At 46.8% G+C, this 11,755-nt stretch overlaps 4 protein-coding genes across 4 annotated transcripts; 1 reads left to right on the forward strand and 3 right to left on the reverse strand.

The window, feature by feature from the left end:
* Nucleotides 1-68: 68 nt before the first annotated feature.
* Nucleotides 69-1,004, reverse strand: N7529_010081 (putative oxidoreductase, 2OG-Fe(II) oxygenase family; the record flags this gene model as incomplete). Its single annotated transcript, XM_057245608.1, has 3 exons — nucleotides 69-566; nucleotides 614-647; nucleotides 706-1,004. 3 exons carry the CDS (start codon nucleotides 1,002-1,004, stop codon nucleotides 69-71), a joined length of 831 nt encoding a protein of 276 aa, XP_057093871.1.
* A 1,142-nt stretch (nucleotides 1,005-2,146) lies between these two features.
* N7529_010082 (NRPS-like protein biosynthetic cluster) lies at nucleotides 2,147-5,150 on the forward strand (the record flags this gene model as incomplete). Its single annotated transcript, XM_057245609.1, has 3 exons — nucleotides 2,147-4,588; nucleotides 4,633-4,995; nucleotides 5,067-5,150. The coding sequence occupies 3 exons, from the start codon at nucleotides 2,147-2,149 to the stop codon at nucleotides 5,148-5,150; spliced, it is 2,889 nt and encodes a 962-aa protein (XP_057093872.1).
* A 2,116-nt stretch (nucleotides 5,151-7,266) lies between these two features.
* Nucleotides 7,267-8,420, reverse strand: N7529_010083 (zinc-dependent alcohol dehydrogenase family protein; the record flags this gene model as incomplete). Its single annotated transcript, XM_057245610.1, has 3 exons — nucleotides 7,267-7,370; nucleotides 7,427-7,522; nucleotides 7,568-8,420. 3 exons carry the CDS (start codon nucleotides 8,418-8,420, stop codon nucleotides 7,267-7,269), a joined length of 1,053 nt encoding a protein of 350 aa, XP_057093873.1.
* A 1,344-nt stretch (nucleotides 8,421-9,764) lies between these two features.
* On the reverse strand, nucleotides 9,765-11,075 carry N7529_010084 (endo alpha-1,4 polygalactosaminidase; the record flags this gene model as incomplete). Its single annotated transcript, XM_057245611.1, has 1 exon — nucleotides 9,765-11,075. One exon carries the CDS (start codon nucleotides 11,073-11,075, stop codon nucleotides 9,765-9,767), a length of 1,311 nt encoding a protein of 436 aa, XP_057093874.1.
* Between the last annotated feature and the right edge of the window lie 680 nt (nucleotides 11,076-11,755).

Raw genomic sequence — 11,755 nt, forward strand, 5'->3', positions numbered from 1 at the left:
ACATGGTTTTGCCCCTCAAAAACCCAATCTGTTCCCAAGATTACGACTGCCAGGATTGTTTCTTAGAACTAGTTCGTCGGTCTCAAGAAATAGGACACAAAGTATCGGTTTTCGACGCCATCGGTCGGCTGGGTCACTCGATGGGCTGGGGAGTGCAAGCGGCCGCCGGTCTGACCTTGTACATAATTTGCGATGTTAACCAAGACACAATCCCGTTTGGGCTCGATCCATAGCCACTCTTGCGTCTCCTTTGTTCGCAGCTGACTGGCCCACTTCTCACACCAGAGTAAGGTGATCGAACCACCATCGGTGTGGGTAGTATCTGGTGCATCGGCCGCGATTGCACGGGTTGGACCAGAGACGAACTTCAGCCCCGAGTCACTTGGTCCACAAGCGGGATGAGAATTTTCCAGATGCGAGAGTTTATCAAGACCTAGGCTATCGGAAAGGCTGCGGAGGCAGGTGCGAACTACGGCGTCGCAAATATCTGCAAGTTCCTGCGTGGCGCTAACGTGCTCTGCGAAGGGACTTGGTAAAGTGATGCTGGCTTGTTCGTCCCGAGCGATCTGGGGTAATTAGCCACTATATAACCCAATTGCATAAATATACCTACTTCAAATGATTCAATGCCTGGTCCGGGTTTGTAGCTGTCGATGGGTCAGCGTCTGCAAGTAAGGCTCGTTCCAGCAGTAAAGGCCAACATACCCACGATCCACACTCTCCCTGAAATCCTTCATTTTCTCGTCCAAAGGCTTGCTGAAATACTCATGAGATTTCAGGTAACAAGTCTGAAGATGGCTTGAAACTTTCTCCGAGAGGTCATCATTGAAAGTAAGATAGAAAAATCCCTGAGATTCGGCGGCCTTCAAAAGTTTCGCTGTCTCGACTAGGTCTTGTGTAATAAGCCTTTCAAGTTTGATTACTTCGAGATCAGCGACGTCCAAAGAACGATCTCCCACGATTGTGGTAGTCTTCGAGCGAGGAGTAGTGATAGTTTGAGACATTGGAAGCAAGATTGTTGGAGATGAGTCAATCAGGGTGTTTGTTTGCAATTCAATGGTAGCCACTGCATATGAGGAATACGTGTTTTATCTAAGAGTTATTTAGATGACACATGAAACCCTCGTGCTACACATGGAAAATAGAAGCACACTAATGGATACTGATCGGCAGTTAAGGGCGAGACTCTCAATCTGATCGCCGTAATGAAAATACAAGATACATGAGTTTCTCGCTCTCGTCCCCCAATAAACCGCATCATGCATCATGTGACACAAATATTTTCGTCACCTGCATTCATCTGCATTTTCATTCATGCATTTACGAGCCAATTATGCATGATACAGATTCATGATCGATGCTCTGATAAAAGTATTAGAATGAAATAAAAATCTAACACCTTTCAACGCAAAATCTATTGCATGTGCCATTTCCAGGTCTACATCTCTTGGGTTGCAGTGCATGCTCAAACCTCACACATAGTTTGCAAACCGTGCAGATATGAAGAGATCAAGTGCGTATGCCAAGATCGGTGTAATCAAATATATAGAAATGGGCTGAAGCACGACACAGTTTGCCTCGTACCTGTGGTAGCGCCGAACATGGGTGGCATTTTCTGGTCTCTCACATCTAAGAACACTATTTGGGTTCTCCGACTTCGTGAGCCAAATCTGCCCTGTCTTGACGAAATTTGTCATCGGACATGTACACTAACGTCCCTCGGACAGCTAGTCACCCCATTCTGGACCATTCTGGACCATTCTCAGCACTTGGGTCCGTTGTTTGATTGATTTAGTTTGTATAAATCAGATGGCAAGCAGGGCGATATCCATGTGGATCCCCGCAAGACACTGTATCAAACATATCAGGATGTCTCCTGTGGCAAGCCGGGGTGTTTGGTATGTTGTGGTCAATGAATACCTTCACTGGGCTCCATGAATTTACCGGGCTTCACCGACTGTGTGACTAGGCACAAGCTATCCACTTACATATGTACTGTGCAGCTTGCATTGAATAGCCTCTCGTATTTAATTACTTCGGGTCTTTCCTACCCCGAGGGTCGTGATCAATGAAAAACCTTTCCTTTTTTGATTTTCAAAGGGTTTAAAAGGATTGTAATCAATCAATTGTAAAAAATTCATCCACCATGGTGGCCCTCAACGAACTCCGCGGACCTCCCCTCCCAAATGCGGATGCGAACCTCCATGAGGTGTTATATCGTAATCTCGTGAATCGCCCCGATGCCGTGGCCCTTGTCTGTACCCAGCAAGCGTCCACTCTCTACGGAATCCCAAGCGTCGCCATTGACAGCGATAAAGGTGAAGCAAACTATCTACGATGGACCTACCGGGCCCTCGACCAAGCTGTACAGCGACTCGTCGCTGGTCTGCGAAGTCGAGGGCTGAAAAGGGGTGATCCATTGGTGATGTTCATTGCAAATACCGCCGAATATGTTATTGCCACCTGGGCTGCGTATCAAATCGGTTGTGTATACATTCCAATCAATCCAAAAGGCCTGGCCAATGCCACAGAGATGCGGCACATGTTGCAGACCACGATGAAAGGATGTCAGTCAGATCTTATGGGAATCATTGCAGGAGAATCCGGCATGTGTGCGCATATCAAAGAGTTCACTTCCGGGCTGAGTTGCATTAGAATATTGGTCGATGGAGAGATGAACGAATGGACACCGTTCAAGGAGCTGATGCGCAATTCAGCTCTAGATCCCCAGCAAAGTGATCTCCAGCAAAGTCTATTTCGAGATCAGCACTTAAAGTCTCCCGATCGATCGATCTTTTTCACTAGTGGTACGACATCTCTCCCAAAAGGCTGTATGGTGCCATCTGCGTATGCCTTTGCGGCCGCTTCACGCTGGCGCCAAAGCAGTGTTCCCATGCTTCCTGGAGACCGAGTCTTGTTTACACTGCCAAACAACCACGGGTTCGGCTGGGTTTGTATCATGTCTGCCTTTCTTAATGCAGCCACTGTTGTGTTTGCGGGGCCAAGATTTGTTCCAGAGGCCGTGATCAAGGCCATCCGGGAGGAGCAAGTGAGCCACACTGGATTGGTGCCAACAATGGTTCATGCTCTGAGCAATATTCCACTTCCATCTGAAAAGCTCAGCTCTCTTAGGCGCATTCTGCTAGGGGGTTCTCCCCCAACCGAGGAGATCCTTAAAATTTGCCTAAATTCTCTAGGTGCTTCGGGGGTGGAAAATCTCTATGGCATGACGGAGGGTGTCCTGGTTTCTACCGACGTGGTAAGCCAAGCCAGCGATATCATCAAAGGGAGGAATGTTTCTATCGGCACACCACTCCCTGGCATGCGTGTCCGGATATACGCTCAGGACACTAAGGCGACAGTTAGAGCTGGAGAGACTGGCGAGATACACATCTCCGGTTCAAGTCTGATTGACGGATATATTGGAGAAGCCAATAAAAACTTCTACAACGGGGATGATGGCCTTGCTTGGTTTTGCAGCGGTGATAAAGCCTTCATTAGCGGCGACAATCGTATCTATCTTATTGGAAGGTACAAAGACACCATTATCCGCGGAGGCGAGAATATTGAACCATCAGCTATCGAAGCGGTACTGGGTCAAATGCCCGAAATAAACATTCTTCAACCTCAGATTATACGTGCGCCAGACCCCATTGCTGGTGAAGTCCCTATGGTTGTGGTGAACCAGGAAGTCGATGGCGATACAGCAAACAGACTCAAAGACACCGTCTTGGCGCAAATGGGAAATCTTTATGTTCCGGCGGATGTCATATCGATACAGGCACTAGGACATGAAACATATCCTAAAACCATGGCAGGAAAGGTCCAGAAGACCAAACTAGAAGATCTGGTTAGGACATACTGTGAGCGTCAACAAACAGAAGAGCCGACGGCCTTGAATAACGGCCACACCATCGATGGTCCCATTTCAGGCTCTCATGTCATGCATTCATTATGCATGGCAATTGAGAAAGAAAAAGGTCGTTCGATTGACCTCTCCGTTCGAATGATTGAACTTGGAGTTGATTCAATCTTGTCTATCGCAATCCTCAAGTGCGTCCACACGGAAACCCGAGTGTCACTGCCATCATCTATATTCTTCACCCAGGCAACAGTTAGCGCAGTCTACAACCAGATCAGTTCAATTACCGACACGGCAGACTTTCTCAACTTCACACCAGTCATGGAAGATGCACCTGGTAATATATGCTTTTCAGTACTGCTCCAGGGGACCCCGCGGGCAGGCGTTCCCTCCCTCTTCCTCACCCCTCCAGGGTCTGGAAACGCCTTTGTGTACAGGACGCTGCCTAAATTCTCCAACGACCGTGCGGTGTATAGCCTTGGCTCTCCGTTCCTGATGACCAAGTCAGAGTCCAATTGGACGGTAGAAGATGCTGCCGCCATCTACGCAAACACCATTCTCAGCATTGATCCTCACGGGCCATATATGCTATGCGGATGGTCAATGGGGACAGCTACTGCATATGAAGCCGCACGCCAACTCCAAGATCAAGGGAAGCAAGTTCTGGGAATAATAATGCTGGACTTGGCATTGCCTCGACCACCCCCCAAGATTCCACAGGCAACCGTCGAGCTCTTCGAGATCATGGGTGCATTTCCCCCATTAGACAGGAAGGCAAGCCTGACTTGGAGATTCCCGCTTTTCGGAAGCAGCACCGAGTCTCATCTTATTACGCGAAAATGGGATATGTGCCTCGTCCTATGGACACGGGCAATGCCATCCAACCGCAAATATTCTTGATATGGGCTGGGCATGGTGATCATGACCGGATGCCTGGTATGGTTCTTGAAGCCATGGAACTATTGGAGAAATATGGACCAGGGACAACGGAAAGGACTGGCGATGATTGGCTTCATACCCCGCGTGAATCCTTTGATGCTGGTGGCTGGGACGAAATGGTCGGACCGGAGAATGTTGAGTGGAGCGTTGTAGAAGATGCAGATCATGATACACTTATAGAATCACCAGAATTGGTAAGTACCGCTGCATTTACCCCTTGATCTCCTTGAGTTTCTAGCTTGATATACTTACTAACCAATTATAGGTGCATTTGACCTGGGGATTAATGCAAAAGGCAATGGATAAATGGTTGCGAGGAGTAGAGGTTGAACCCAATGGTTTCGTCTGAATTACTCATTCTGTGGAGGCCTGTCAACACGCGGTTCAGAATAAAACACCGGCTAGTGAAGTTGGATCTGAGAAAACACAACGACTTCACCTGCACTTAAGATTCAGAGCTAGCTTCCGATGTCAGGTAGAAACAAAGCAATTGACATCATCGCCCGACGGTGAATCTTTCTATATGTGCATACATATCTTCTCCTTTAAATTTCGTCGTAAGTATGCCAAAAAGAATCAACAAAGTCTGCCTAAACTCTCTATAGATCACTCTCTTGTTCTTAGAACCACTTTACCTTCTAGGGAGGTACGAGAACAGAGCGTACCTCTCACTTTTAGTTTGAATCTGAATACGGATGAATATGGATTAAGTCGGCAAATGGTGATGAAACAAAACAGTTCTAAAGGCTAGAAAATGCGATGCGGATTGATCGAAGATTGATACTTGTCGGTACATACTTCTGTATAAAGAGGGTGATACGCGATGGAACCTGCTGTCCATTAATGTACGCAACGCGAGCAATTCATCCAACCCAGCACGTGATCATAAGTTCAATAGCGGTGTAACTAAGTTACGCACTCCCATCCCTGGCGTAGCGGATGAAGCAGTGGTGCCTTCCCTGGTGATGCCATCCCTGACCCTGCAAGATCGGGAATCAAACATCTCGGAACGATAAAATTATACAGTGTGACAATGTAGAGTTTGGACCTTTCCTTTAGTTTGGCCCTGTCGATATCATTATCTGCGCTTTATTTGAACGAGAATGAGTCCATAAAAGCCCACAGAGCAGAGTTCCACTTGAGGAGCTTATCTAAAACTAATATGAACCATATACCACCCAGCACAAGGACCAAAGGGAGTGAGTATGTTCGCAGATGGAATGAAGAGGCTGACCCCTCGAAAGAGTTGACCCATGAAACCGAACGGTTTTTGCTTGAGTACGCAAATATTGAGCCAACCAACGTGAGACAGCATATCATACAAATTTTTAGTACTAGTCTGGCAATGATTGAGAGGATTGAAAACTTTAACATCAACAGGCCAAGAAAGCATTTGAAATCGAAAGCTACCCCTGCTTTCAGAAGTTTATGTTTCTCCACTTCGATATCTACCACTCCCCCTTCTACCAGATGATCCTGAAGCAAGCCAGAGCTGGTAGCCTGTTTCTAAATTTGGGCTGTGGATTTAGCCAAGATATACGCCGCCTAGTTTATGACGGAGCACCGCTAGAAAATCTCATGGAGCTAGAGCTACGACAAGATTTTGTTGATTTGGGAAATGAGCTGTTTCAAGATAAATCACGCCTGAAATCAAATTTCTTGGTCCAGAGTTTCTTTGAGGACACCCGAGATGATGAGCCTACAGAAAAAAGTGAAGGTCCTCAATTCGGGTATGTTCATGCATTTGTGGGATTGGGATAAACAAATTGAGATAACAAAGCGCATGATCAACCTTTTGACTCCGGTGAAAGGAGCAATCATTACAGGTCCTCACTTTGGCAGCAGTTCCGCTGGCATGTGGGAAGCCGTGAAGGAAAGTCCGATGTTCGTACACAACGCAGACACATCGAAAGATCTTTGGGGGTAATGTACACGGGAGACAGGAACCTTCTGGGACTTCCACTGCATTGTCGAAGAAGTCGACTCATGCCAGGATCTCGATTCTGAGGCTTGTTATTTGAGATGGACGGCGGAGAGACTGATTTCCTAAGGTTAAATCAACAAACCCAAACCCAACCCTGACTATATATATATATATACATAGTTGACGAAACAAAGTAGCCTTACTTACTCGAAGTTTGACTACATCCCATAATCGCGATGAGTAGAAAAAATGCTCAATTCTTGAGATTCTGTTAAAATATCAGGTGATCTAATATGTATGCTCTCCAAGACTATGTTTGCTTCCTGTCCCCTCGCAGTAAATGGCAGGTGATAGCTAACTTGAAGGCTACTGAAATATGAATGAATAAATAGCTCTTGCGTTGTGTAAGTATGTCTAGTTATGTCGACCCGACAGCGATATAAGTTCAACCAAAAGCCTGGAAGGAAATATAGAATTGAACAAAGCTCTTCAGACCCCAATCTTGAACACCGGCATTCCAAGAAGTTCATATTGTCGCTGATTAGTTTCTCGTCGTGGTAAAATCAATTACAACCTTGAGAGCATTGTGTGTTGAAGCCTCTTTGAAGGTGTCATATGCCTTCATTGCTTCAGCAAGAGGGAAGGCTAGAGTTCCAAGTCAGTACGTAGACTTGAAGTCGTCGGATTTCTTGCGCACATACTATGAGTGACCAAGGAGCTGATGTCAACCAATCCTGACTCCACAAAGTCTAGCAGTTGAGGAGTCGTGGTTCCGTTCACCAAGGATGTATAGATACCTAGATGATCAGCTTTATTTTCAATGCAGACCTGTTTGAACTCACCGATGTTTCGATCCCATATAGCTTCTAAATGTAGATCCACCTTGGTCCCATGGACACCTGCATTGGCAATACGGCCTCCTACCGCGACAAGGTTCTGGCAAAGTGCGAATGTCTCAGGGGTACCAACTGCTTCAATAACTGAGTCGAATCCTTCTCCATTGGTAATAGCCATCAACTGCTGGAGGGCATCTGGTTCAGAAGAGCTGATAGCTGCGTCGGCACCCAGCTCTCTGGCAATAGCAAGCCTCGGCTCATTACGCCCAACCACGACAATTTGTTTGGGAGAATAGAGACGCGCAGTTAGAAGCGCCGCTATGCCGACAGGCCCGGCTCCTACAATGACGACCGATCCTCCTGGGACAACGTTTCCGCTGAGAACACCACACTCAAAGCCGGTAGGGAAGGCATCTGACATGATAACTGCTGCGCGGGGATCTATAGAAGATGCAAGCGGGTACAAGGAGCTTGATGCGTGTGGAATGCGCACATACTCAGCTTGCGTACCATCAATGCGGTTTCCCAGTACCCATCCGCCAGTCTCGCAATGAGAGGCCAGGCCACGTCGGCAAAGCCGGCATATACTGCATGATGTAATGCAAGAGATCAACACTCTTTGGCCAACTTGTAGGTTGTGGACCGCAGGGCCTAAAGACTCGATCTCGCCGACACCCTCATGACCAAGTATTGTGCCGAAATCCGCAGATGGGACATCTCCTTTGAGGATATGAAGATCAGTTCCACAGATAGAGGCGTACATCAACCGCACTACAGCATCAGTGGGTGCTTGAATAGTCGGCTTGGGGCAGTCTAAAAGCTCAACCCTTCCCGGGGCGCTATATACAAATGCCTTCATGTTGGCCAACGTGCTTAGATTTGGGAATATGAACAAAAACCCTGTGATTTTGAAAAGAACAAAATACAAAATCAATCCTAGAGGAAAAGAATTCAAGCGGGGTATTAATACATCGCCGGGGTAGTGTCTGACATATTGATTTGGATTATTTACCCGACAGCGATATCAAACACATACATGCATATGCAACCATACCAATTTGGTCCTTAGCCTTGCTTTGTTCATCAAAACATTGTTATCTCGGCACATACTATCTCTGTCGTAGCCCTGCATAAGCATGGAGACCCAACCAGTGTTTAGATCAGTGCGATTCTGTTGGTGTCTTTATCTATAGAGCTATTTGATTAGTTTCATCTTGATGAGGACACAAACTAGGTAATACCTAGATAGCATGCGACTCAGATAGAAATAATTCAATAAGGATGCATTTCTATTGAAGCCCTGCAATATTCACAGAGACAGTGGTTCCCCTCCAGGACCCATGACAGAAAGAAGCAAAAAAATCATGCAGGCAGTGAACCAACCATTTAGTACATGCCAGTTCCACAACAGTAAGTCCAGCATGCACTAGTAGCATACGGTTGCCCACTTTCATACTCAAAATCCCCAGAAGGGTGTCTGTTGCGGTGGCTAGCTTCCCGCCTGCGACGATAGAATCAAGACCTTTCTCACCATCTGGTTGCTCGTATATATGAATCCCATTCGCTTCATCACATATATAATCACCAAGATGATAGGACGAGTTTTCATACTATTGTGACTATGATTCACATGGTTGCAGGGGAGGGCTTTGAGTTGTGACGAGTTCTATTCCTTACTACTGCCGCTCTCGATGATATATACAGACCAAAGGAACGGGACAGGGCTCGCTTGACGAGGTTAGACTTCAAACCAAAATCAAGAATGCTTGAAATATGAGACTTCTGGAACATTGTTATCTACTGTCATGTTAAAGAAGGATGAATTGTATGCCCCGGGAATTCTAAGTATGATTAAACAAAGGGGTATTTGATGACAGTGAGTAGGAACTATTCCGGGATGTTCGTTGTTTTTTATATGGTTTTTTTTGTTAGAGACAATATCGGGACACCGACTATTTTTAGGTATGATGAAAGGTACATGAGCTTAAGCGTTACTTCTGTTATATATATGGTATCGGGTTCGCAGTATAAGCATGATATTCTCCGGCTATTTCAAAAATTTCAATATATCAGTCGCACGAATACATCCAAGCTTTATCCGAACATGCGGTAGCGACTGAAATTCTTCTGAAATTCCCGACAGTCAACATATACAAAAAACGAGACGTGCTGGCGTAAGATCTACAGGCAATGAGTCTGGGAACTAGCAGTACTCAACCCAAGCATCCAGGTTCATGTTCTTGATGACAGTGGAGAATTTGTCAGCGCTGGCCGCGTTACAAGCTGTGTTCTTGAGTGAGGCTGAGAGAGCAGCTCTGGTTCGGAGCTTGTGGTGACCGTGCCCGTACGTTTGCTTGGTCTTGACGTCGGTGCTCTCACTCTCATCTCCGTCATCCTCATCCTCCTCATTATCATCTTCGTCGTCTTCGTCCTCAGCATCGTCGGTGCTATCATCTGAAGTGGCATCGGCGTTGTTGGTGGTGTCCGTGGTGTCCGTAGTTGTAGCTGCAGCAGCAGTAGTGGCAGCCTTGGTAGCAACGCTAGCCGTGCTTGTAGCAGTAGCAGAGGCTTGGGTTGATGCCACGGTAGTGGTGGCTTCATCGCTATCATTTTCGGTTGTGGTATCCGTGGCAGTGGCATCAGGAGTGCTGGACGTGGTGGTAGCATCGCTGTCAGTGTCTGTCGTGGTATTGGCGGCAGTGTCAGAGCCGCTGGACTCGATGGTCTCATCAGAATATTCAATGTGGAAAACAGGCTTGTTGACTTTGGTGAAAGCAGCATAGACATCACACTCGTTGTACTCTGCACACTGCTCATTGACAGACCATTGCATCTTGTCAATCACAGAGCCTATGATATCGCCACCGTTCTTGAGCCCGATGGACATGCCCCGAGAGTGGGACTCAGAAGCAAGGAAAGTGAGGTAATCGATGGAATCAGCCTCAGTGAGTCCGAGTCCGTTCGAATTTCCGTACGCATCAATGTTGTCTGGGTCGACACCGTCGCAGCCCTTCTCCTTCGCCATGTCCAGACGAGCACTCATGATAGATCGAACGGTGTCCGATTTGATGTTGAGCCAGCGCTCGCCTGGCCAGTCATCAAGGTTGCTGCCAAAGTCTGCCGAGTTGAACTTGCTAATGTCCGACCGCCAGTCTTCGTATGTGCCAGCAGAGAAATAGCATATAACCTTGTGACCCTTGTTCTTGAGGGTGGTAATTGTCTCAGCGGTGTTGTCAAACAGGTCGATGTCCCAAATATCAGCGTCGACCGTGGTGTCTTCCACGGCATCAATCAGTTGAATCTGCCACTTGACACCAGCTGCTGGCTGCCAAATGGCAGCGTCGGTGGCTGTGTTATCCCTCTTGAAGAGAGTTTTCTGGCTCTGGTCAGTTCCAAAACCAGCTCGAAGGTCTGCCACCATGGCAATGAAGAAAAGCCCGAGAATGCAAGACACCAGTGTCTTTTTCTTGGCCGCCAGGACCTGCCAGCCCGAGTTTTGGGAAGAGTACATCATGTTCGGGAATTTGATAAAATGAGTGTTGGAAATGAATGGTATTTTTGTAGAAAAGAATGGATAGACAACTTGAGTCCAGCAAGTGTCAGTAAAAGGAGAGACTGAAGGATAGTGATGATCAAATCTAGAGCATCATGACCAAATGCTCGATACTTATAGTCCCAAGCATATCGGTGATAACACCATATTTTATGCCCTGCATAGGGCAGTTTCAGAATCCCACAAAATCGGAGGTATAAGGCTCGGAGCGACCCTGGAAGTGGGGGGTAATTAACGCGGACATAAACTGGCCGAATCCACTAGCGGGGGACGTTAAACGAGCCAAGAAAAATCAAACTTGTCAGACTGTAGATCGATCCAGTAGAAGGTAAAGGACAACGCAGCTGGAAGGAAAATGAGAGTCAAGTTAGGCCAGAATAGTATAAGGATCGGAGGTGAAACCTTTGCCAAGAGCGCCTCGCGGTAGAGAGAGTCCGTTCATTTGCCACGAAATTTCTGTTCCTTTCATTGAAGTCATTGAATCTGACTAGTATAACGGTCTGGCCCTAAAGGCAATTTCGTTAGCGTCGATATTGTTCCAATCGGAGGGTCCGGTGATCTTGTTCGTGTTGGCTTTAATTAATTAGAGACACTACGAGATCTAGGAGGCGCCGTAGTAACCCGACTAAAGGATTCTAATT

Source organism: Penicillium soppii, assembly GCF_028829465.1.
Source record: "Penicillium soppii strain IBT 18220 chromosome Unknown utg000007l, whole genome shotgun sequence".
Lineage (NCBI taxonomy): Eukaryota > Fungi > Ascomycota > Eurotiomycetes > Eurotiales > Aspergillaceae > Penicillium > Penicillium soppii.